The sequence below is a fragment of the Xenopus laevis genome, chromosome 2S (assembly GCF_017654675.1).
Source record: "Xenopus laevis strain J_2021 chromosome 2S, Xenopus_laevis_v10.1, whole genome shotgun sequence".
Taxonomy (NCBI): Eukaryota; Metazoa; Chordata; class Amphibia; order Anura; family Pipidae; genus Xenopus; species Xenopus laevis.
Window position 1 is genome coordinate 3,997,009 of NC_054374.1, and position 26,911 is coordinate 4,023,919.

At 39.9% G+C, this 26,911-nt stretch overlaps 1 protein-coding gene across 1 annotated transcript in view; it reads left to right on the forward strand.

The window, feature by feature from the left end:
* Positions 1-1,486: 1,486 nt before the first annotated feature.
* Positions 1,487-26,911, forward strand: part of supt6h.S (SPT6 homolog, histone chaperone S homeolog) — a 47,935-nt gene continuing 22,510 nt past the window's right edge. Inside the window, exons 1-19 of the mRNA XM_041583317.1 lie at positions 1,487-1,728; positions 6,593-6,714; positions 8,074-8,232; positions 9,018-9,088; positions 10,560-10,755; positions 10,864-10,948; positions 13,144-13,414; positions 14,387-14,488; positions 14,736-14,852; positions 16,071-16,160; positions 16,257-16,399; positions 17,104-17,249; positions 18,399-18,497; positions 18,625-18,754; positions 20,619-20,769; positions 20,937-21,091; positions 22,559-22,754; positions 25,015-25,154; positions 26,201-26,318. Of these exons, the coding sequence (XP_041439251.1) occupies positions 1,502-1,728; positions 6,593-6,714; positions 8,074-8,232; positions 9,018-9,088; positions 10,560-10,755; positions 10,864-10,948; positions 13,144-13,414; positions 14,387-14,488; positions 14,736-14,852; positions 16,071-16,160; positions 16,257-16,399; positions 17,104-17,249; positions 18,399-18,497; positions 18,625-18,754; positions 20,619-20,769; positions 20,937-21,091; positions 22,559-22,754; positions 25,015-25,154; positions 26,201-26,318 (2,718 nt within the window). The 5' untranslated portion in view covers positions 1,487-1,501. The remainder of the gene's footprint in view (positions 1,729-6,592; positions 6,715-8,073; positions 8,233-9,017; positions 9,089-10,559; positions 10,756-10,863; positions 10,949-13,143; positions 13,415-14,386; positions 14,489-14,735; positions 14,853-16,070; positions 16,161-16,256; positions 16,400-17,103; positions 17,250-18,398; positions 18,498-18,624; positions 18,755-20,618; positions 20,770-20,936; positions 21,092-22,558; positions 22,755-25,014; positions 25,155-26,200; positions 26,319-26,911) is intronic.

Below are 26,911 nucleotides of genomic sequence, written 5' to 3' on the forward strand. Positions count from 1 at the left end.
AACTGATGACATCAGAACTCACCATTTATAACTGATGACATCACTACTCACCATTTATAAAGATGTAATCTACAGGATATTCATGGCTTTTGTGTATTATAACTAGATATTCCTACAGGGGAACTACCATGAGAATAAAGATTTAATATAATCATCATACTGAAATAAACTTTCTTAATATGAACAATTACTGTATATATTCTGCATTGTTTCTGAAATAATCAAGTTTATCTTCACTATTCCTCTCTCAGCATCTGTTTCTCTTCATTCTCTCTTCATGCAGCAGTTGGGTGTCAGATATTCACTGACAGTTACATCCAATATATCTTATAGGGGGGCTCCTTTTGCCTAGAAGATGTATTAGAGCTCACTCTATTAAACTCACCAGACATCATGTCTCTCTACATGCAGAATTTGTGCAAAAGGCAGTTATTTTGTTACATTTTGTTTGTACTGGAATCAGTTATTTGAGTGACCTCTAATACATCTGCTAGGCAAAAGGACCTGTATCCTGTGCTTAAATGGCTGTTGCCATGGCTACACAGCAGCTTGTTTATATAAACTATAGTAGTACTTATCTGTTATCTACTGTGTATCCTGTGCTTGAATGGCTGCCCCCATGGCTACACAGCAGCTTGTTTATATAAACTATAGTAGTACTTATCTGTTATCTACTGTGTATCCTGTGCTTGAATGGCTGCCCCCATGGCTACACAGCAGCTTGTTTATATAAACTATAGTAGTACTTATCTGTTATCTACTGTGTATCCTGTGCTTGAATGGCTGCCCCCATGGCTACACAGCAGCTTGTTTATATAAACTATAGTAGTACTTATCTGTTATCTACTGTGTATCCTGTGCTTGAATGGCTGCCCCCATGGCTACACAGCAGCTTGTTTATATAAACTATAGTAGTACTTATCTGTTATCTACTGTGTATCCTGTGCTTGAATGGCTGCCCCCATGGCTACACAGCAGCTTGTTTATATAAACTATAGTAGTACTTATCTGTTATCTACTGTGTATCCTGTGCTTGAATGGCTGCCCCCATGGCTACACAGCAGCTTGTTTATATAAACTATAGTAGTGTTTCTGAAGCAAACACACCAGTTGTACCAGTGCAGGGCAACACTACATGATATTTACATCACTGTAAAACACTTATTTTTTGACGTTACTGTTCCTTTAACTGTGGATAAGAAGGCACTGCCTTGTTAAGCAATAAAGACAGAACAAGCCATAGAATGTAACGCAGTGTAGCGGCAGCAGGTTGTGATACGTAATGATAAACATTAGCGTTGTACCGAGGAATGCTGGGAGATGTAGTCCTGTGGCAGCAGCAGCAGCAAGAGGACCGTCCTTTGCTCACAGAACTTTACTGTAGGCCTGGAATGCATTGATGTGTAACTAAGAGAAGTCATATAGTGCGGATGAAGTTATTCATCAGTTATTACGCCATCATTATTAGCTGTAAACATATATCTGCGCTCACAGTCCACGCATGCGCAATGTAAGAGCAGCGCCTAAAGCGTCTCCATGCTGGGCTATTGCGGCTGCCGGAAGTGACGTCACGCCTGCCTGTTCTGCGTTCTATCCGCCAGCTTCGGCGTTAGACTTGCTCCTCCATTTTTGGACAAAGTTGTTCGGAAAGGAGTACGGTTTTAGGAGGAGACAGCTCGGCAGCGCTTTAGCCTTCACTTCGGAGAGGGATAGTCCGCGGCAGAGCAGGTAAGGCTTTCCCGGGCGGCTGAGGCTGCATCTGTCCTTGTCTGTACTAGGCCTCACACCGCAGCCCTAGTACTGAAGCGACGTGTACAGTGTCCGTGGCTCCTACAGTTTAATGGCTCGTCTGCGTTCTACATATAACGCTGTAATTGCTCCGGGACACTTCCGCAGTCTCGGGGTATAGAAGCAAACAACCGGAAGTCAGGGTTTAAAGGGCAAAACATGTGGGCAGCAGCTGAAGAACTTGTATTATCCCATTTCCCCCATGAAACGTCCAACCTGCAGCTCCCTAGTTCCTGTAATCATCAGCAAGCGGCTTATGTTACACTATTCTCGTTATTGCATCACTTGCATGCAACTGGCTGGAGTTCTATCCTCTATTCGCAATGCTTTATAAAGTGTTCATGTCCAGTTCAAAAGCACAGAGGTGGCAGCCCTATCTCTAGCTATATTCTGCTCTCATCATTAAACCCCAATCCTTTAATTACAGCTATGACATCTATTATACAGAAATCAATTATCCACAATGCTCTGAAATACAGCAATGCTCATTTAGAATAAAAATCTTATTTTTTTGCATCTGTAATAGGGATGCATCGAATCCAGGATTTGGTTCGGGATTTGGCCTTTTTCAGCAGGATTCAAATTCGGTTGAATCCCCCTGCCGAACCGAATTCTAATTTTCATATGCAAATTAAGGGCGAGGAAGGAAATCGCGTGAATTTTTGTCACAAAACAAGGAAGTAAAATTGTTTTCCCCCTCCCACCCCTAATTTACATATTCGGTTCGGTATTCGGCCAAATCTTTTGTGAAGGATTCGGGATCGGCCAAATCCAAAATAGTGGATTCGGTGCATGCCTAATCTGTAATAATAAAAAATTAACTGCACTTGATAGTAACTAAAGGTGGCCATACACGGGCCGATAAAAGGTGCCGACAGACCGTGTCGGCAGCTTATTGGCCCGTGTATGGGGGCCCCCCGACGGGCTTCACCGATCGAGATCTGGCCGAAAGTCGGCCAGATCTCAATCGGATGGGACAAAAAATCCCGTCGGATCGCGGCCGCATCTATTCGTTAATGCGGCCCCGCGATCCGACCGCCCGTTTAGGCATCGTTGGGATCCGATCGTTGGGCCCTAGGGCCCACGATCGGATCAGCCCGATATTGCCCACCTCAAGGTGGGCATATCGGAGGGAGATCCGTTTGTTTGGCGACATTGCCAAACAAGCGGATCTCTCAGTGTATGGGCACCTTAAGCCATGTTGAGTATCTTAGTATTTAAATGTTTTTCATGTATTGGCCAAATTATTGTTCCGGTTTCACAAGGCTGAAAACCGAACAGAAATTTCAGACCCTAAAAGGCCTTACAAAAACCGAACTGTTTGGGTCAAAACCCAACATGGCGCACACCTATACAACTCCATGTCTGGGATCAAACCTAGGGCCCTAGCTCAGCAATGTTAAATATTGTGCCATGTTAAACAATGTTAAAATTGCAACTTCAGCACTCCTCAAGTCTTTTGGGCTTTGACCTGAGAAGAGATGGAAGTTTGTGGAACTGACATCCCTGATATAAATGTTTCTTGATTTTAAAGAATAAGATTACCCACGACTTAAAGGCAATGACTGCAATACTGCAGAAACATAAGAGCTTTAACAGCCCAGCTACTGAGGCCTCATTCACCTCCAAAACATCCAAGTCTGGCTTTTGTGAAAATGAGTTGCTCAGTGAAATAATGATGACATCTAGCCTTTAATGAGAGGTTTAAGCTTGAGTCATAATGACATTTGGTGTAAATTCCTTGTAGCGATTAGAAAGTCATTTGTTCTACATTGCCTTCACATGGATAGCATAGATATGAAAAAGTTGGAGAGCAACTCAAGCATTAAAAAAGTTCCTAGGGGATACCTGGTAAGGGCTCTAATTGGTTGTTCACTCCTATGTGGACTGACTGGATACAGATGGGACTGTTTGGTAGCAACCTGGTCTTTATGCCTCCAAAACTTGCCTCCAAGTCAAAAATCCAAAAAGAAGCACCTGTTTTGAGGCCACTGGGAGCAACATCAGAGGGCTTTGGTGGCTTACACTGTGGGGCAAATTTAGTTAAGGTCGAATATCGAGGGTTAATTAACCCTCGATATTCAACTGCCGAATTGAAATCCTTCGACTTTGAATATCGTAGTCGAAGGATTTACCGCAATTCGTTCGATCGAATGATTAAATCCTTCGAATCATTCGATTTGAAGGATTTTAATCCATCGATCGATTTTTCTACGACCAAAAAATTGTTCCAAAGCCTATGGGGACCTTCGCCATAGGCTAACATTGACTTCTGTAGGTTTTAGGTGGCGAACTAGGGGGTCGAAGTTTTTTTTTTTTTTTAAAGAGACAGTACTTCGACTATCAAATAGTCAAACGATTTTTAGTTCGAATCGTTGATTCGAAGTCGAAGGTCGAAGTAGCCCAGTCCATGGTCGCAGTAGCAAAAAAAACCATTCGAAATTCGAAGTTTTTTTTATTCTATTCCTTCACTTGAGCTAACTAAATGGGCCCCTGTGTGTTTGTCAGCACTATGCTTTGTATAGTTTATTGTATTATATGAGAATAATGACAATATTGTGGAACTCAATATCTTCTTGTCTAAGAATCGGTGTAAGTGTATATGGCATTTTACTGGATGAACATCTGCTTTCTATCTGACTGTCCTGACATGGAGATTGGGTTTTATGATCCCAGTTCTCTTTACTTCTTCCTTGCTCTGATTTATGTATCCATTTTAGGGTTCGGATTCTGTTCCATATTCGGTCGAATCCTAAAATAGTGTATTCGTTGCATCCTTAAAATGACCAAATGCTTTCTGAGCTATACCATGTAGTTATTTTAGAATGTGTCACCTGACAGACAGGGAACAACCTATTTTATTTTAACAAGAATAGCTCTGACATTTTTTACTGCTATTGGTATTCAAACATTCGTTGTTTAATTTGGTGACTTGTAGAGAGTTTCTTCATAAAAACAGATGAAGATAGACATTCATGTACACTTGAACTATAGTAAAGAATGTATAGTATTGGTTGCCAAGCTGCTTTGCCCAACTGCACTGTTAGGGTGAAGACACACATAGGGCTACTGGTAGTTGTGACTATAAAATTCCAAAAAATATTCTGCCCTAGACAATACTGAGGATTGCCTCTGCTAAAACAGACATACTTTCCTAGCAAAACCAGTTATAACTATTGTCTATTTTGTACTTGTGACAAGTAGCTGCTACTAGTAGTTCTTTGTGTCTTTACCCTTAAAGATAGTGATCAGGTTTTAACAAGAAATTGTGACTATGCCCATATAAACCCTGACATAGCTATTTTTTTTTTAATAGCCCCGTCTCCCTTTCTAACTTGTTTTGATCCCCCAACATAGCTTGAGGGTGCGTGCAAAGTTCTGATAGGCTGGGGCATAGTTTACATTTGTCTTCCAGCCTATCGGTACTACCTGCTTGTAGCAGTACAGTTCAGTGATGCCATTGTTATAAATAGGCAAAGTGACATTTTACTGATAGCATTGAAACTCACTATCCATTTAACTCTTTTGTTATGATTTATAAGTTACCATTTGCAGTGAACCTGCCCCCACATTAGTTCTAATATCCTGGGGACCACCTTCATGAATGGCAGGTGTCGTGTCCCCTATTGTGCCTTAAAGGAGAACTAAACCCTGAAAATGAATGGTTAAAAATGGCATATTTTATATAATGAACTTATTGTACAAGCTAAAGTTGCCTTAAAGGGGAAGGAAACCTAGTCGGCGCAAACCCCCCACCCCCTCCCTCCTCCCCCTGGCCTACCCCTCCCGCTGGGCAAATGCCCCTAACTTGTTACTTACCCTTCTGCGCAGGTCCAGTCCAGGGAGTTCGCCGACGACATCTTCTTCCACGCGATCTTCTTCCTGCTGTGAACGGCGTTTAGGCGCCAGTACGGATCTACTGCGCATGCGCCAAAAGTCACGCACATGCGCAGTAGATCGTACCGGCGAAATTATCCTACTGCGCATGCGCCGTTCAAAGCAGGAAGAAGATCGCGTGGAAGAAGATGTCGTCGCTGAACTCCCTGGACTGGACCTGCGCAGAAGGGTAAGTAACAAGTTAGGGGCATTTGCCCAGCGGGACGGGTAGGCCAGGGGGGAGGAGGAAGGGTGAGGGTTTGCGCCGACTAGGTTTCCTTCCCCTTTAAATGAGAACTAAACCCTGAAAATGAATGGTTAAAAATGGCATATTTTATATAGTGAACTTATTGCCCGAGGCTAAAGTTTGAGCTTGTCAATAGCAGCAATGATCCAGGACTTCAAACTTGTCACAGGGGGTCACCATCTTGGAAAGTGTCTGTGACACTCACATGCTCAGTGGGCTCTGATTGGCTGTTGAGAAGCTAAGCTTAGGGCTCGTCACTAATTATCCAGCAGAAAATGAGCTTCCCTGGCTGTAATATAAGCTGATGCTACAGGTTTGCTGATTATTCAATTCTGATGCTAATTGCACTGGTTTCTGTGCTGCCATGTAGTAATTGTGTGTATTAATTACTAATCAGCCTTATATTGTGACATTTCTATTCTATGTGTACTGTATATTGTGAGTGGCTCCCTAAGCTCAGTAAGTGACAGCAGCACAGAGCATGTGAATCAGTGAATCAGCAGAAAAGAAGATGGGGAGCTACTGGGGCATCTTTGGAGACACAGATCTTTACTGCTAAAGGGCTGTGGTTGCCTTGGGCTGGTACAGAAGCACAAAACACAATGTACAACATTTGTAGTCCACGCGTTTACATTTGTTTACCGGAATTTTCTTCTACATTTTTTTTTATTTTTTTTGAAGGGAAAGGCTTTGCTCACTGATTGCCATGGATTTTGTTGAGAGTGAAGCAGAGGAATCGGAGGGAGAATATGAAGATGGAAATACGGCAGAAAGATCTAATAAGAAATTTGTGGAAGATGATGGTGAGTTTAATCTTACAGAGCAAAGCTGAGAAGACTTGAATAAATTCTAATGGCTCTTACAGATGTTATTAACGCATTGTGCATGTGTTTGAGATGCAGATTTGAAGTGCCATTTTCAGCTTGATTGGCCTTCAGAGCATTAACTCGAGCTAGGCCTGTTAGGAACTGACTTAAACGCGCTTAAACCAATTGCTTATAAATGCAATATTTGTGTAAAGTTTTTCACCTTCTAGTTTTTTTGTGAAGCAGCTTGGGTGGGGGGGTCGTTGACCCTGTAAACTGTTCTAAATTAATACATTTAGTTATCTTTGTCCCTGCTGAGCAGAATCCCTGAGTTTCATTACAGGCAGCTGTTAGACTTGATACAATAGTTGCTGATATTCCAGAGATGTTGCTGAGAAATGGATCAACTAATTGTATCAACTAAATTTAACAACTAAATGTAACAAACAATTTAGCTGACACTCAAAACACCAGAGGCAAGAACCTTAAACTTAAATTTTGTAAAAACGGTCTGAAATAAAACATGGAAAACAATTGAAAAAAAGTCTTTATTTCTGGTGAACAATCTGAAAACAACTGAACTGAAAAGTGTCTGGATTTGTTTATCCCTATCTGGGTCTGAACCCAGTCATTTCCCATACAGTTCTATTCAAATAAACAAGTCTATCTATTATTTTCCCTATCCATTATTATTTGCAAGCCTTACTGCCCATTTGTACATTAGTAGCGAGTAGGGGTCTAGAATTTACTGAATTCTATAGCAGACTCACAGCACAAGCAATCTGATCCTGTGTTCAACATGAGCAAAACAAGTAGCAGTTGTGTTGTAAATGTTATGTCTGGGAAATTGATCAATTACTTCTCCCACAATTGCTCTAAAGAGCCAAATAATTTGGAAAATGCAAGTTCAGTTCCACTGTTCTGCACTGGTCAACACAAACAATAACAAAAAAAGCACATGAAAAAGGGCCCTTGCTGCCCGAAGCATGTTGTGTGGATGCACAATAAACACTAATTAGCAGGTATTCTGCTTTTTGCCTCTTGATTCACATATGAATTTAACCCAGTGGTTGCCAGTGATGGAGCACCAGTGTGAATCAAGGCTATTCAACAACGCTTTGCTTTTTTGTGTGTCCTTCTAAATGTAAATAACAAAAAACCGCATATGTGTGGTATATATTCTAACTATTTTAAATATATCTCGCATATAGGCTATGTTAAAACTTAAACAAAGGCATATAATTTCCCTTTAATGAAAGTTACTATAATTAACTGATGTTTATAACCTAACTTTTCTTTAATGCATTTCAATTGTCTCCTAAAAATGAAATATTAATTGTTCCTACATGACTCTAGATGAAGAGGAGGAAGAAGAAAATCCTGAGGATCAGGATGAGCTGGGAAACCTAAAAGGATTTATTAATGATGACGATGATGACGAAGACGAGGAAGAAGAAGATGAAGGGGGAAGTGGTGGCTCAGATGAGGATGTTGGCCACAAAAAGAGAAAGCACTGTAAGCTGTAAAAAATAAATTTTTCATTATACCATAGGGTCTATTCTTGTCTGGATCCATGCATGCAAAAATCTGCTACATTAGTTTCCCTAGACCTCTTGTACTGTTCAGAGAAACAGACATTGCTGTATATGTGTGCATGCTTAATTTTGGCTGGTGTAGTGACCGTAAGTGGTCAAATATCTGTTACAGGGCTGAGTGTATTTGTAACTATGGCATATTCAGGATTAATGGTTATAGGTGATACAAGCAAATGTATGTCTAGCCTTTTGTCTATCTTCATTTCCGATAAAAACTTGCTTTCTCATTTTTAAAAAGATATTGTTCCTTCATTCATGCGGTATTAAAGGGTTTCTGTTTTTTCCCACTCCATGAAAATTATGGAGGTTTAACATACAGACATATAGAATCATGTTCTTTAAAAAAAACTAATATTTAAATGAAATGGTGTTGTGGTACATCTGTAATGTCTAATTTATTCATTTGCTGATCCAACTGCACTGGATTGTACAACAGCATTGAAGGCACATCTCCATAAATCACAACTGATCTGACCTGCTACTTCTGCGCATGCAACTACCCATATCTTGGCAATATCATGGCTTTAGTTATGCTCCCAAACCAACACACAGTCATTATGACAGTATGTGCAACTGCAAAATTGTTATAAAAAGAGTACAATAAAGTCCGTAATCACCAAATGTATCCCTTTTTCAACAAAAACAATAACGTCTAGTTAATAGTGTTGTGTAGCGTGTAACTTAAAGAATTCCCTCGCATTACAGCATTTGATGATCGCCTAGAAGATGATGATTTTGACCTTATTGAAGAGAACTTGGGTGTCAAAGTCAAACGTGTAAGTATATTATGACATTTATTGCATATAGTTATCTGCTACTTCCTAAGGGGTCTGGTCTTTTTTCTCTCTTTAAAGGAGTTTGGAGAATCTGTAACTGTGATAGAAAATGTTCAGGGTACTGTAACTTTCTATAAACACTGTTTTTAATTTGACTTTAAAGGAGAAGGAAACCTAGTCGGCGCAAACCCCCCCCCCCTCCCGTGTGTTGCCCACCCTCCCTCCTCCCCCCTGGCCTACCCGTCCTACTGGGCAAATGCCCCTAACTTGTTACTTACCCTTCTGTGCAGGTCCAGTCTACGGAGTTCACCGACGCCATCTTCTTCCAAGCGATCTTCTTCCTTCTTTGACCGGCACATGCGCAGTAGGAGCATTTCGCCGGTACGTTCTACTGCGCATGCGCCAAAAGTCGCGACTTTTGGCGCATGCGCAGTAGATCCGTACCGGCGAAATGCTCCTACTGCGCATGCGCCAAAACGCCGGTCAAAGCAGGAAGAAGATCGCGTGGAAGAAGATGGTCCCTGTGAACTTCGTGGACTGGACCTGCGCAGAAGGGTAAGTAACAAGTTAGGGGCATTTGCCCAGTGGGACAGGTAGGCCAGGGGGGAGGAGGGAGGGTGGCAACACACGGGAGGGGGGAGGGTTTTTGCACCTACTAGGTTTCCTTCCCCTTTAAGGCACCCAGTTGCAATTAAAGGTATTTATTTGGGTTAAGTGCATTTGGCCCATAATTAGGATGACTAAATGGGTCAACTGGTTTAATGTGCAGAGGGTCCTGGTATTTGTTTTTGGATTGTCATTAAAGGTGCATTTGTCACCAGCTTTTGCCAAAATGATCATTTGAAGGCTTTACACACGGGCAATGGGCTCACAGATTAGTTAGAAAAGGCTGAATTTATATCCTGGGGCCCCAGACACCTGCTAGAAGTCCAGTCTCAAAGTTGGGATTCTGTTGCATGTATTCTGGGACTGCCCCATTTTCAGGGGTTTTGGAAGCAGGTTATGGACTTCATACACTCCAGATTTGCCTTATCCAATATCTGTTCTCCAGAGCTGTGTTTGCTGGGGTATACATACCCTTTTGGTCAAACTAATCTGTTTGACTCCATCAGCTCTAATTTGATCAGTGGTGCCTTAAGTAAAAATGGAAGGTACAAGTATATAAATATTTTTTTTTTAGTTTCTATTAGGTTGGTCATTTATTAAAAAATCAGTACATTTGAGTAGACTTTGGAATAAATTTTCTTTTTGCTACCTACAAAATAATTCTTTAGGGACCCCCCAGTGGTTTGAAAAAATGTAGGCTTAAATACTGACTCCATTGATAAATAGCTTTAAGTTGTTGGTAAAGTCCGTTTCATTAATGTCGACTGAAGGGTCATGTTCTGACCAAACCACTGATATAGCTAACTATCATGGACAGTAGTTTATAGAGATGCTAAATAATGAGACATGAAAATCCCATTCACAGCAAAAGTTCAGAAGAGTTCGAAAGATGTCTGATGATGAAGATGAAGAAGAGGAAGACTTTGGAAAAGAAGAGCATGAGAAAGAGGCAATAGCTGAGGAAATCTTCCAGGATGGAGAAGATGAGAGTAGACCCGATCACGTGGATCAGCCTGTCGCAGGTCCAGAGGAAGAAGAAGAGGAAGAGGATGAGGAATCAGGTGTGTGCAAGCATGTTTAAATGGTTGAGTGTTGAAGGATGAAATGTTACTGCTTTAGAGTATATAGGAAGCCATTTAACCACTACTTTTATTTGAATTTAACTTTAGACATTGATGATTTCATTGTTGATGACGATGGACAGCCATTGAAGAAGCCAAAATGGAGGAAGAAGTTGCCAGGATATACTGATGCGTAAGTCTTTTAAAAGGTTTTGGATAGAATGGAATAAAATTTGATTTCAAGCAAATATTTTATATGTATAGATAGATACAGCCTGCGCCAATCCAGCCTCCGCAGTCTCTCGTGTAGCACCAAGTGTCTGTAGTTTCTGAGCTTGAGAATTATGTATTTTTTTTTTTTTTTTTTCCTGACCAGCTTTATATCTTTATATATAGCTATATACTGTATTGTCTAGATCAGTCCATGTATAAAACTGCATATGCTTCTGGCAAGGTTTCAAGAGTAGTAAATCAGCTAAGTGCAACAGGATCTGATGTTGGTAAAAAAATCTGTAAAATCCACCGAAACGTATTTTTGTTAAATATGATATTTAATATCGATTTGTTAGGACTCCTGAATTTTTTTTTTCTTTTTAATGCAGTGTAATGATCTGTCGTTTTCACTGTTTTGAATAAAATAGTTTGACCATTATTGGGTCTATTTTTGTTGCAACTGGGCAGTATTACCTTAAAGGGATCCTGTCATCGGAAAACATGTTTTTTTCAAAACGCATCAGTTAATAGTGCTACTCCAGCAGAATTCTGCACTGAAATCCATTTCTCAAAAGAGCAAACAGATTTTTTTTATATTTAATTTTGAAACTGACATGGGGCTAGACATTTGTCAATTTCCCAGCTGCCCCTAGTCATGTGACTTGTGCCTGCACTTTAGGAGAGAAATGCTTTCTGGCAGGCTGCTGTTTTTCCTTCTCCATGTAACTGAATGTGTCTCAGTGGGACATGGGTTTTTAGTATTGAGTGTTGTTCTTAGATCTACCAGGCAGCTGTTACCTTGTGTTAGGGAGCTGCTATCTGGTTACCTTCCCATTGTTCTTTTGTTTGGCTGCTGGGGGGAAAAAGGGAGGGGGTGATATCAGTCCAACTTGCAGTACAGCAGTAAAGAGTGATTGAAGTTTATCAGAGCACAAGTCACATGACTGGGGGCAGCTGGGAAACTGACAATATGTCTAGCCTCATGTCAGATTTTCAAAATTAAATATAAAAAAAATCTGTTTGCTCTTTTGAGAAATGGATTTCAGTGCAGAATTCTGCTGGAGCAGCACTATTAACTGATGTGTTTTGAAAAAATGTTTTTTCCCATGACAGTATCCCTTTAACATACAGAGTCATGTACTTTTTTTCAAATGCTAGTTCTGAAAAGGTTAATTATTTATACAAGTATGGAATCCGTTATCCAGATACTTCCGAATTATAAAATGAACATCTCCCATACATTCCATTGTAATTAAATAATCCACATTTTTAAAAATGAATTCCTATCTATAATAATAAACAGTAACTTGTACTTGATCCTCACTAAGATAACTTATCCTTATTGGAAGCAAAACCAGCCTATTGGGTTTGTTTAATGTTTATATGATTTTCTAGTAGACTTTAAAAGAGATCCTGCACCTGAAATTAAACACTTTTTTTACATCTGTATCTGTCCTAATATATTCGGACAGATATTATAACTTTGCCATGAAATATTTGTACAAGGCTTTTACATTACCTGTCTGATGCCCCATGTTGCTGTATAAGGGGGCTGCCACACAGGAGTTTATTAGCATTAGAAACTGTAACTGACAGTTGAAGTTTCTAAACCTGACCCATCCCATCTGAGCCTAACAATAACTTAGATAAACAAACCTCTTTGCAAAAAACGACAAACATCACCTATAGGTAACTTTTAATGTACATTCATATTTTAAAAAGTAGATTTTTAGTGTCGGTATCACTTTAAGGTATGAAGATCCAAATTGCAGTAAGACCCATTATCCAGAAAACCCCAGGTCCCGAGCATTCTTGTTTACAGGTCCCATATCTGTACATCATTTAAATGTTAAAGGTTTTATTCTGACTTTTAAGATCAAAGCATCTCTTTTTACATTTTGGAATACTTTTTTCTCTCTTAATATATTGGTGACAGTTTTGTGGTGCTGAAACATCTTAAATCTTGTAACGCACTTGAGTTTATATTGGTCAGGCTGAATAATACTTTGGGCTCTGGACTCTGCATTTATCTATGAAAGCATATTTTGGCCTACAGGATGTCTTAGGCCTCTTGGTGGGCAATTTTAATTAAAATTATATTAAAATATGCACTGGTATCTGTGCCCATCTTGTGTAAATTGTTTTCAGATCCAATCATGTTCTGTCTATTTGCAGTGCTTTGCAGGAAGCTCAGGAGATCTTTGGTGTTGATTTTGATTATGATGAATTTGAGAAATATGATGAGGATGATGAAGAAATGGAAGAATATGACTATGAGGATGACGAGGGAGATGCAGAAACACGGGTTCGGCCTAAGAAAACTGCCAAAAAGCGTGTGAGCAGGCGCAGCATTTTTGAAATGTATGAACCAAGCGAACTGGAAAGCAGCCACCTGACGGACCAGGACAATGAGATCCGAACCACAGATATGCCGGAAAGGTTCCAGGTACTAAAAATATATTGTATCTTTTTTTTTTTTTGTATGAAAGTCACACTGCTGATGTAGGCAGTGTCGGACTGGCCCGATCCCCTCTCCCCATATTGGGATTCCTATAAGAAAAAAAAAAAATTGGCGCCGGCCGAATGCGCGTTGCGCCGAGTGCTCCTTCATGCATGTGTGCCGAGTATGTAGTCCTAGTAAGGGAGGCCAGAGGGGGGCCCTGGACAGCGGTCCCTGAGGGACCCGGCCCCCCAGTCCGACCCTGGATGTAGGGTAAAAGGGAATTTCGAGGGGTAGTTCAACAGTGATAGTTAACTTTTTTTTTTTTTATAGAATGGTATATTCACTTCATGTCTTCATTTTTAAATTTTTTACAGTTTTGAATATGTTTTAAAACTGTTGTCTAGTTTTTGTTGTCGTTGTCTCTGGTAACTGAAAGACTTGCCCCTTGGGGCTACAATTTTACGGTTATTTTTATTAGCCTGTACTTTTTGTCCAGGCCCTCTAGTATTTAGTGTTAGGTTAAAAGGAAACGTAGCAACCGGATGGCTGCTGAAAAAGTTAATCATTCAAAAATCCCAAAGACTAGTGCCACACAAGGGTTGAAATTAGATTGTGAATGAATGCGAGAGTTTGCATTCTCGTGCCAAATTAGCCGCATGTGCCTGCTCCCAAACTGACAGCAGAGGAGGCTAATGTCCCCATAGGGGCTACTTTTCAGCCTACGTATTTCAGGAAGCCGATTTCAGCCCCTGTGTCACTAGAGGTGAGCTTCCCTTTAATGTTCTCTGGGAGTTGCTTACCTTATTAATAAAGTTTTATCAGGTTTGACAGCGTTACTGATAACCTTACAAACAGTCGTACCTCATTTCTGCAGGTCTCCGGTGTAGCATGTACTTTATTGTGTTTAAAGGTAACACTGAACCTGACATTTGCATTTATAAACTGTATTGGAATAACAGCTTTTTCTTCATTCAGCTTCGGACGATATCTGTTAAGTCTGCTGAAGACGATGAACTGGAGGAGGAAGCAGAGTGGATTTACAGGAATGCTTTTGCAACACCAACAATATCTTTACAGGTGACTAATTTTAGGCTTACCCTCAGTAGGAGAAAGCAATATAACTCATACCTAAAATAAAATGTGTAATGTGTTTAGTGTGTAACAGCGGGTCTGCAGAATGTCCCAACCTACATTATTAAATAGCTGGCTTCTGTTCATGGTCACCGTAATAGAGTTAACATAAGTGTAAGATTCTTGATGTTTTGATACCCAAAAATCGTATAGTTCCTTTTCTCTGAAATATTCTCTCTTTGTTCTGTCTCAGGAGACAAACGACTACCTAGAGCGTGGACAAGTTGGCAGCAACTTCAACAGGAAAGGACCAAGTACGATACAAAAGATCAGGGAAGCTCTAAACTTCATGAGGAATCAGCATTTTGAGGTATTTTTGAGAAAAACACTGTTGCTTTACCTTCCTTAAAATATGACCTAGCTCCCCAGCTTCTTTAATGGCAGCATGTGACTGCTCAGATTTTAAGGTTCATGGAGTAAAAATGCAGTGATGGTCCTAGCCGTCCATGCAGATGCACAAGGTTGAAAGACTGGATGCAAGGGAATCATTTAAGTCTTTAGACTCCCCTCTCAGATGATGGGTCCTCCTGAAGTCAATCATTTTTAGATGATTCAATAAGCGTACTGCGTTTATTTTTCTTTGCCTATAGACCATTCTATTCTTATTGTATTCACAAACATCCAGCTCTGTCTATAAACCCGTAGCTGAACTCATTTATAAAAGGGGTTGTTCACTTTCCAAACACTCTTTCAGTTCAGTTCTGATTGTTCACCAGAGATAGTTTTTTTTTTTTCAGCTGCTTTAAATTGTTTGTTTTACAATTTTCCCAAAATTACATTTAAAGATCAATATTTTTGTTTCTAGTGTTTGTGTTCTCTAGTCTCTGGCATCTCTGTAAACCTGGTGCAGATTCAGAACAGTTACAATTTGCTACGTTAATTGATACATTTTGCAGCCGTATCTGTGGAATATTATCAACTATTGTATCAACTGCCTTTAATGAAACTCAGGGGTCTGTGACCCCGTCCCAGAGCATCTTTAAAAAGGCATAAGGTGAGAAATGAAACTTTAAGCTTCAATATTAGAAAATGGAAAGCAATCGAAAAAGCCTTTCTTTTTGTTGAACTATCCTAAAACAGCTGAACTGAAAAAAAGTGTTGGAAGGTGAACAACCCCTTTAAAGTTCGGATTAATTTTTTCTGGTATTAAAGTGGATTTAGAATGGAAGATGTCACCATGTTCTCAATGGAAACCGCTAATTTGATTTATTCAAAGGCAGATGTCCTGAATGGAAACAACAACATGGAATTAAATGTCTTCACGATGTCTGTCCACCCTTTCCATCATAAAAACCAGATATTGCAGCGGGCAAGGGTCCATACCCAGCCTGAAGACCAGTTACTATTAGATCTGATGGACTCAGGACTAGATAAGAAAAATATTTAAAGCTAGTGCCCTGCCAGTGAAGCCACCAAATGTTAAAAGGGAAAATCTGTGGGTGATAAATCTCCCCTGTCACTTATGATAGTATCACTACAGTTTATGCTATTCCTTGCTTTGGGTACAAGCTATCTGTTTCTTTTCAAGGTCCCCTTTATTGCTTTCTACCGAAAGGAATATGTAGAGCCGGAGTTAAACATCAATGATTTGTGGAGAGTCTGGCAGTGGGATGAAAAGGTAAATTATTTCGACTTCTATCTTCAATATCTTTAATATTTTCTGTAAATGATGTTTTTGTTTATGTTCTGTTTGACCCATTCTCTCTTTTCTCAGTGGACTCAGCTGAAACTTCGAAAGCTGAATCTGATTAGACTTTTTGAGAAAATGCAAGCTTACCAATATGAACAGATCTCTGCAGATCCTGACAAACCATTAGCTGATGGAATAAGAGCCCTGGATACAGCCGACATGGAGAGGTGAATGTGTTTTGTTTTTTTATGCAATTTTGAGTAATTTTAACCGTTCACTTGCAGAATAAATAGTCTGTATTTTAGGACAACCCTACCATCTTATATTTCTTTTTATATGTGCAAGTGGCAATTAAATTTTCATTCGTAGCCCAACAAAACTGAATTATTGGCAAGAAAAATGGCTGAACTATTTTTAAAATTATTTTTTTCTAGTTCAGTCTGTTTTCATGAAATGGCTGGTCATTAAATTGTCTAAGCAATTACTGTGTGTGTAGAGGCAAGGGTTAGCACAGAGCAGTCAGCCATCCTGCTGTGGGTAATTAGCATTACCAGCCTCTACCAGTTGCTTTGGGTAAGACTGCAGTTGTCTAGTCCAGTGCAATTGCGAAACTTGGCAAAGCTTCAGCTGCTTTATTCATTAGCAATTTTAAATATCCCATAGTATAGACAGAAGAAGAAGAAAGCTGAATGGGAGAGACAAAAACAGTAGCACAAAAGGGAAATAAAGTGGAGTATTAGAAAAGGCGATTAGGCAAAGAGAAACAAACAAGGGGCAAAAAAAAAAGAACATTTAAAACAATAAACACAATGGAAAGATTTTAAAGCAGCTTATAAACACACATAAATGAAAGTAACCTATTCTTGCATTACTGTATAATGTGCCAGTTTTTGCACAGTTTTCATAAGCAGATTTTCTTACTACATAACAGACTGAAAGATGTGAAATCAATGGATGAACTGAAGGATGTGTACAACCACTTCTTGCTGTATTATGGCCGAGATATACCGAAAATGCAGAATGCAGCCAAATCCAGCCGTAAGAAGAAGAAACGGATCCCGGAAGAAGGAGAGGAAGGTATGTAGCCTTATATGAAACAACTACATCATTTATTTATTTGTCATTTAGTCTTTCGTACATTCATTAAAATCTCTGGTGCATTTTAAAAAGGCGATCCTTAAAGATAATAAAGTTTATTGGAAATAATTTTTCTCTTAGGTTGATGGATCATATTCTCTTTCCATGTATTTCAGCAGGCAGAAAAGCTCTTTCCCTGCTACCTCCCATTTACTTGTACTGAACTTAACAATGTGCTAGTGAGATTACCAGTACTGATACTGTCTTTTTTTTTTTTTGGTTTATAAGTAAATGGAGAAATTAGCTGAAACATTTGCTGTGTGCCATAGACCTTGTGTTCTAGCATAATCAAGTGCACTTTGCAGTTTAACTCGGCATAGTCTTGTTTCCCAATCATTAAAGGGATTCTGTCATTGGAAAACATGTTTTTTCCAAAATGAATCAGTTAATAGTGCTGCTCCAGCAGAATTCTGCACTGAAATCCATTTCTCAAAAGAGCAAACAGATTTTTTTTTATATTTAATTTTGAAATCTGACATGGGGCTAGACGTTTTGTCCATTTCCCACCTGCCCTTGGTCATGTGACTTGTGCCTGCACTTTAGGTGAGAAATGCTTTCTGGCAGGCTGCTGTTTTTCCTTCTCAATGTAACTGAATGTGTCTCAGTGGGACCTGGATTTTACTATTGAGTGTTGTTCTTAGATCTACCAGGCAGCTGTTATCTTGTGTTAGGGAGCTGCTATCTGGTTACCTTCCCATTGTTCTGCTGTTTGGCTGCTGGGGGAAGGGGGGGTGATATCACTCCAACTTGCAGTACAGCAGTAAAGTGTGATTGAAGTTTATCAGAGCACAAGTCACATGACTTGGGGCAGCTGGGAAATTGACAATATGTCTAGCCCCATGTCAGATTTCAAAACTGAATATAAAAAAATCTGTTTGCTCTTTTGAGAAATGTATTTCAGTGCAGAATTCTGCTGGAGCAGCACTATTAACTAATTCATTTTGAATTTTTTTTTTCCCATGACAGTATCCCTTTAAATGGTATCTAAGGGAAGCCTTATTTATGGGGAAGGACATAGGAACTGCATTGTAGTGCTCCATCCATTGTGACAGAAGGGTACTTTCAAAACGGTCGACTTTTTTTGTGTAGGTGCTGATGCAGCAGAACAAGAAGAGCCACCCAAGGGTCCAGAACTAAAACAAGCTTCTCGTAGAGATATGTATTCAATCTGCCAAATTGCTGGTCTTGGTGAGTTTGCCTCTTACTAACTTAAAGCATATATTTCATTGAAATGTTTTGTTTTATTATGTTTCTTGTGTGAATTATGCTAAGTTTATATTTTATAGTGCCTTACTGAGTTTCTCCATTTTCACAGATGGTTTAGCCAAAAAATTTGGCCTAACACCAGAACAGTTTGGTGAGAATCTGAGAGATAGTTACCAGCGCCACGAGACTGAACAGTTTCCTGCTGAACCGCTAGAACTTGCCAAGGATTACACTTGCAGGTAATTAATAGTAGCCCTACCAAGCTAGTAATGGGTTTGCTGGGTTACATCTCTCGGCATCTTTAACCATTAATTATATGTATGTTGTTGGGTTATATAATTTAAATGTTGGTGACCCAAAGTTAAGAAACACCTTTGCTTAAAGAAAAATCTGAATATTTTAATATTTTAAATCTGTTTTTCCTAAATATTTTATATGCATTTTTAAAGGGACTAAAAAAGAATGTATTTCAAGGATTTTTTTAAAGAGTTTTGTTTTTATTAAAGACATTTTAGTTGCAGTATAAAACTTTTAATATAGGGCATTTTAAGTATGGGATCTGTTATCCAGAATGCTTGGGCCCCAGATCTTTGTTATTCGGATCTTCATGCCTTAAGTCTACTAGAAAATCATGTTAAACGTTAATTAAACCCAATAGGCTGGTTTTGCTTCCAATAAGGATTAATTATATCTTAGTTGGGATCAAGGACAAGCGACTGTTTTATTATTACAGAGAAAAAGAAAATCTATGTTTAATAATTAGGATTATTTGAAAACAAATGTAAGTCTATAGGAAATGGTCTTTCTGTAATTTGGAGCTTTCTGGATAACGGATCCCATACCTGTATGTATGTAAAATAACAGAATCCAAAACGAATAAATTTAACATACAATACATTCAACCTGAATTGACATATAATTATTAAAAGGGTGGTTCACCTTTAAGGTAACTTTTAGTATAGAATGGCCAATTCTAAGCAACTCTTCAAATGGTTTTCATTATTCATTTTTTTTATAGTTTTATAGTTATTTGCCTTTTTCTTCTTTCAAATGGGCGTCGCTGACCCCTTCTAAAAATGCTCTGTAAGGCTACAAAAGTATTATTGCTACCGTATATACTCGAGTATAAGCCGAGTTTTTCAGCTCCCAAAATATTCTGAAAAACTCTACCTCGGCTTATACTCGGGTGAATAGTCGCCGGCGTCTAAGAATAGTCGCCGGCATCCAAGAATAGTCGCCAGCATCCAAGAATAGTCTCCAAGAATATTCACCAGCCTCCAAGAATGGTCACTGGCATCCAAAAACGAGACGCCGGCACTTCCAATGGGAGCAGAAACCCTCAATTTTTTTGATTGAAACTTACAGAAGCTGCTGCATTTCTCACCCTAGGCTTATACTCGAGTCAATAAGCTTTCCCAGTTTTTGGAGGTAAAATTAGGTACCTCGGCTTATACTCGGGACGGCTTATACTCGAGTATATACGGTAATTTTTATTCCCCATCTTTCTATTCAGGTCTCTCCTATTCATATTCCAGCCTCTTATTCAAATCAATGCATGGTTGCTAGGGGAATTTGGACCCTGGCTACCAGATTGCTTAAAATGCCAATTGCAGAGCTGCTGAATAAAAAGCTAAAATACTCAAAAACCTTAAATAATAAAAAATGAAAAGCAATTGCAAATTGCCTCAGAATATCATTCTCTACCTCATACTAAAAATTCTCAAAGGTGAACAGCCCCTTTAACAAGAGCTCTGAAGTACTTCTTGGGTCACACGGAGTGGTAGAGGTAATGACAAAATAGAATACATCATTATCTAGCGTGTGCAGGGAGTGAGCAATTCAGTCTGCATCCTCAAATACCACCCATGGGCCCCAAACCTTTTTTAAATTTCTGTGAGCAGCTTCTCCTAGTGTATGTCAGTTTGTACAGTTTGATAGCCTTGTGGATCTTCCCATAGTGCCAGTGTTGGGCAATGCAATCGTTTTCTAAGCCTGCATATGAAGCGGACACAGGAGGGTTTGTTTAGCTTTTCAGCAGGTTGGCTCAAGGGCTACTGATATGTCTAATGTTCTGTTGTACTTTGTTTTTACTATTGGTTGCAGCCAATTTACAACAGCGGAGGCTGTCCTGGAAGGTGCTCGCTACATGGTCGCTCTGCAGATTGCTAGAGAGCCTCTAGTCAGGCAGGTTCTGCGGCAGACCTTTCAGGAACGGGCCAAAGTTAACGTCATTCCAACAAAAAAGGGCAAAAAAGTAAGTGTCAGCGCCTGCTTATGTTTGTAGTTTGCACACATTTTACTTATTTCATACCCACCCACCCCTGATACACAGAATGCTAAAAATATACGGATCAGCTCTTGTGCATCTCGTAAAACAACTTTTGACGTTAACATTGTTCTGTTTTTTCTCTTTTTTTACAGGAAATCGACGAAGCCCATTACGCCTATGCCTTCAAGTATCTGAAGAACAAACCTGTTAAGGAGCTGCGAGATGACCTGTTTCTGAAGATGTTTATAGCTGAGGATGAACAACTCCTTACTATTGAGATATGCATCGACATGAAAGATGGAGAGGGGTAAGAATCTGCTGTTCTAGAAGTCGATTGTACAAAGCTATTGCTGGTAGGCGCTGCTGCATCAACGCACTGCTACAATCATTTTTAGGGTGTTTCTATGAATTATTGAATTTTTAATTTTCATACATGGGGAAATGTACACGGGCGGTTCTCCTTTAAAAAGGTTGTTCACCTTCAAACACGATTTTCAGTTCAGTTGGTTTGAGATTGTTCACCAGAAATAGACTTTTTCCAAACCGTTTTTCTAATATTTGAAGTGTAAAGTTTCATTTTTCACCTTCTAAAGCAGCTTAAGAGGAGGGGAGTCACGGACTCTTTAAAGGGGAACTCCACAAAAACATAACTTAAGCTTTTTGAAACGTAAACATAATTTCAAGCAACTTTGCAATGTACATGATTTAAAAAATATGCAGACTTTTCATGATTTTTAATGGTTTGGACAGTTCCCTAAGCCCAGCCCCCTGCTCTCCTGCTGATCAGTCTGACTACTTTGCTGAGCTGTCTGACTACTGTTACTTTGTATCAACAGCCATCTGTCCTCCAGCCTGTATCCTCCAAACCCCACAATTCCCTGCACATGTGATTTCAATAAGGAAAGGAACATCCCAGTGCAATGCATTGTGGGTTATGTAGTTCCTGCATGCTGTCTGTAAGCTGTGGAGAAGTTGTTACAATGTGTAACATCAGTGTTTAGTCCCTCCTTCCCTGCCAGGATTTCAAATGATGCAGAAATAGAAGAACTGTTACACAGCTGGATTTCAGCATAGAAAATGCTATTTACTCATACTTTTTGAAGAAACAGATAATTAGGGATTTCTGTGTTATGTGGCCTCTTTATCAAAGTATAGAGCTGCTGAATTAAAAGCTGAATAAATGACTCAAAAGCCACAAATAATAATAAATGAAAACCAGTTGCAAACTGTCATTAACTATTACTCTCTACCTAATACTAAAAGTTAAATCACAGGCGAACAACCCCTTTAAACTCATCTATATGTGTTGTTACCGTGTAGAAAGGGTTTAGATAAAGGAGTGAGCCTAATGGATACAGTCAAACCCTGATGTTTTACCTTTTCCAAGGAGCCAAATTAATAAAAGAATATTTAAATGGGGAGAAATAGTGTCAGAGGTTGACTGTAATATGCTGCTGTTAAGGGAAAGTAAGATCAAATATCCCTCGTTAACTTAGTCAACTACGGTGACATCACTTCTGGTTTCTCTGGTCCCATGTTGGAAGGTAAGTTTTAACTTATAGGTTCGGGTAGGGGCTCTAGGTAGGTGGGTGTAGGTCAGGTTAGGGGCTACCTGGTCTGTGTTGGGTACAGGTCCTTCCGATTGGACCCCTGCAGGACTCTACACATTAACTTAATGTACATCACCCATGCTTTCAAATACTATTGCTAATCAAGCCATTACTTTTGGCCTATTTTGCCATCTTCGGTTGATTGGATGGTTCCTTTTTTATAGCTATGGCTCGGACCAGACCTATTTTGAGGAGATCAAGCAGTTCTATTACAGGGATGAGTTCAGTCATCAGGTGCAGGAGTGGAACAGACAGCGGACATTAGCCATTGAGCGGGCGCTAAAGCAGTTTCTATATCCACAAATGGCAAAGGAGTTGAAAAATAAACTTATACTGGAGGCCAAGGATTTTGTCATCAAGGTATGAAATGTCTTGGATAGAGAACAATGACAAGCCTTTGTACAGTTCCTGCACTCTGATGTTTTGTTTGGAATCACAGCCCTTCTCAAAGCCATCAATTATCCCTCAATACTAAAAAGTCCCCCGGCAAAGACACTGTCAGATTCGGGGAGATTAGTCGCCCAGCGACAAATCTCCTCTTCTTCGGGGTGACTAATCTCCCTGAACTGCCTTCCCACGGGCTAGAATGAAAATCTCTGGCAGGATGGCACTGGGAGTGCTTTGTTTTCTGAATTTGAGTGTCCTCGTGAGGCAACTTCGGGCGACTTCAGAAAACGAAGCACTCAGATTGCCACCCCGCTGGTGAGTTACATTCTAGCTGGCGAGAAGGCAGGTCGGGGACTAATCTGACGTGTCTCTGCCCTTATAGTGAGTACTTTTCCATATACTGTCCATCCTTTACCAAGGGGAGGTGAAAGAGGTAAATTGTTACTTAAACGGGAACTACAGGGGATTTAGTTATGTACCATGTGACCATATGATCTCCGTAAACAGATTAGTTAAGCATATTGTTTTAGATCCATGAACCAGGGCTCATTGGATTCAAAGCTGTATAATTGTTGACTATAACTGGGTACATAGAAAGGGAGGTGTAAGCGCCTATTTTAGTTGTGCCCCAGGCATGTCCGTCTCTGGTAGTTATGGTTATTTAAAATGACATAAGATAACTGTAAGCCTTCTCATGTTTACATTAATGCTGTTATGTAGATGTTTCATGGTGAGGCTTAAAGGGATACAGCCGTGGGAAAAAAAATGTTTTCAAAATGAATCGGTTAATAGTGCTGCTCTAGCAGAATTCTGCACTGAAATCCATTTCTCAAAAGAGCAAACAGATTTTTTTTTATATTCAATTTTAAAATCTGACATGGGGCTAGACATTTTGTCAATTTCCCAGCTGCCCCTGGTCATGTGACTTGTGCCTGCACTTTAGGAGAGAAATGCTTTCTGGCAGGCTGCTGTTTTTCCTTCTCAATGTAACTGAATGTGTCTCAGTGAGACCTGGGTTTTTACTATTGAGTGTTGTTCTTAGATCTACCAGGCAGCTGTTATCTTGTGTTAGGGAGCTGCTATCTGGTTACCTTCCCATTGTTCTGTTGTTTGGCTGCTGGGGGGGGAAAGGGAGGGGGGTGATATCACTCCAACTTGCAGTACAGCAGTAAAGAGTGATTGAAGTTTATCAGAGCACAAGTCACATGACCAGGGGCAGCTGGGAAACTGACAATATATCTAGCCCCATGTCAGATTTCAAAATTAAATATTAAAGAATCTGTTTGCTCTTTTGAGAAATGGATTTCAGTGCAGAATTCTGCTGGAGCAGCACTATTAACTGATTCATTTCCCATAACAGTATCCCTTTAAGGTTTCTTTTACAATACTGGGACCTTCTAGGATACAGTATGTGCACTTATTTGTGGTGTATTTAGAGGGGGGAGATGCTACATTTCCATTGGTGAATTCATACTGCATGATCTTGTACTGATGATATGGGAGATACTGAATTTTATCTTTAATTTTTAACTATAAATATAATATATTTAAAATGATAGATTGGTTACTTTTTTCAACCTTGGAAAAGGCCCCAAGCAAGAGCTGAAACCATGGTGTACTTTATGTAATAAAGCACTTTGAGAAATACTGACATTGGATTGGATTGTGGACCACCTTTCAATACTGCAACTTACTTGCTGCTTTCAAGGTTAAAAGTCCCAACCATGGTTGTCCTTTTATTGGCCACCACTGGGATCACTTGACTAGCTGGAAAGGGAGGGAGCAGTGGCCAGCTCCTTGTTGTAGTGTCGAGCTATAGTCAGGTGATCCCACTGGTGGCCAATAAAAGGGCAGCCAAGTTTGGCAGTTTTAACCTTGAAAGCAGCAAGTAAGTTGCAGGTAAAACTTAGTCCCTGTGTAAAATGGATAATAAAGCAATAGAATTCTTAATGAATCAAATAAAAGTCGAGTGTAGGACTGGCCTTACTTATTTATTAGTAAGGAGAAGCACTGTTCAACCAAAACATTGATGCTGTGATTAAAAAAAATCTTTAACTAGAAAAGTCCAGTGAGTGTCTCTCTGTCTCATTATTCTTTTGTCTTGATTTTACAATTGGTATCAGTCGTATATGGACGTTGAATAAAGACTTTGTTTTGAACACAGACCTGCATAATTCTCTTTGTATTCTGTTGCTCATGTCGATGATATTCTTCTGACATTTCTTCTCCTCAGTTCTGTAGTCGTAAACTGTACAACTGGCTAAAAGTGGCACCGTATCGGCCAGACACCCAGGTGGAGGAAGATGATGATTTCATGGAGGAAAACCAGGGGAAAGGAATCCGAGTATTGGGCATGGCATATTCCTCTTCTAGGTATGAAAAAAACGTGTAATACAGTACAGATATGGGATCCGTTATCCAAAAACCGGTTAAGCTCTGAATTATGGAAAGGCTGTCTCCCATACACTCCCATTTTATCCACAAAAAAATCAAAATTTAAAATAAATGATTTCCTTTTTTTCAGTAATAAAACAGTAACTTGTACTTAATCCATACTAAGATATAATTAATCCTTATTGGAAGCGAAGACAGCCTATTGGCTTTATTTAATGTTTATGCAATTTTCTAGTAGACTTAAAGGGATACTGTCATGGGGAAAAAAAATTATATTTCAAAATGAATCAGTTAATAGTGCTGCTCCAGCAGAATTCTGCACTGAAATCCATTTCTCAAAAGAGAAAACAGATTTTTTTATATTCAATTTTGAAATCTGACATGGGGCTAGACATTTTGTCAATTTCCCAGCTGCCCCTGGTCATGTGACTTGTGCCTTCACTTTAGGAGAGAAATGCTTTCTGGCAAAGGGGGAAGGGAGGGGTGATATCAGTCCAACTTGCAGTACAGCAGTAAAGAGTGATTGAAGTTTATCAGAGCACAAGTCACATGACTTGGGGCAGCTGGGAAATTGACAATATGTCTAGCCCCATGTCAGATTTCAAAATTGAATATAAAAAAATCAGTTTGCTCTTTTGAGAAATGGATTTCAGTGCAGAATTCTGCTGGAGCAGCACTATTAACTGATTCATTTTGAAAAAAAATTCTTTTCCCCATGACAGTATCCCTTTAATGTATCAAATTACTGAAAAATTCGTTATCCGGAAACCCCAGGTTACAAGCATTCTGGATAACAAGTCCCATACCTGTGCAGCTCTGCAAAATGAATGCCTTGGTGTATTGTGTTTAGTGTATTTTCTAAAGCCAACCTCTTAGGAGGCAAGTTACCTTGGCAATAAGCATCTCAACATTGTTGACCTCAACTGTTTCGTGTTTTGTCGAGGATCTTGATCACTGTCCAACTTCTGAATAATTGACATGGTTTCATAGTCCTTTCTGTATCTGTTTGTGCTCTTGTTTTCCAGAGATCACCCTGTGTTCTGTTCTTTGCTTAATGGAGAGGGGGAGGTCACCGACTTCCTGCGCCTCCCATACTTCACCAAGAGAAAGAACGCCTGGAGGGAGGATGAGCGGGAACGAAAAGTAAGGTTTACAGGCTTGCTGTCCCGAGTTTCCATTATAATATTAAACATTATTTTCTTTCTTTTATTAGTTGTGGCTTAAGGTGCAAGAGATTTATTATAGCAATGTTAGAGTAGGACTTTAAAGGGGAAGGAAACCTAGTCGGCGCAAACCCCCCACCCGTCCCGTTGGGCAAATGCCCCTAACTTGTTACTTACCCTTCTGCGCAGGTCCAGTCCAGGGAGTTCACAGACGACTTCTTCTTCCGCGCGATCTTCTTCCTGCTTTGACCGGCGTTTTGGCGCATGCGCAGTAGGATCATTTCGCCGGTACGGATCTACTGCGCATGCGCCAAAAGTCACGCACATGCGCAGTAGATCGTACCGGTGAAATGATCCTACTGCGCATGCGCCGTTCAAAGCAGGAAGAAGATCGCGTGGAAGAAGATGTCGCCTGTGAACTCCCTGGACTGGACCTGCGGGTGAGTAACAAGTTAGGGGCATTTGCCCAGCGGGACGGGTAGGACAGGGGGGAGGAGGGAGGGTGGGCAACAAACGGGAGGGGGGGTGGGGGGGTTAGCGCCGACAAGGTTTCCTTCCCCTTTAAGGACACCT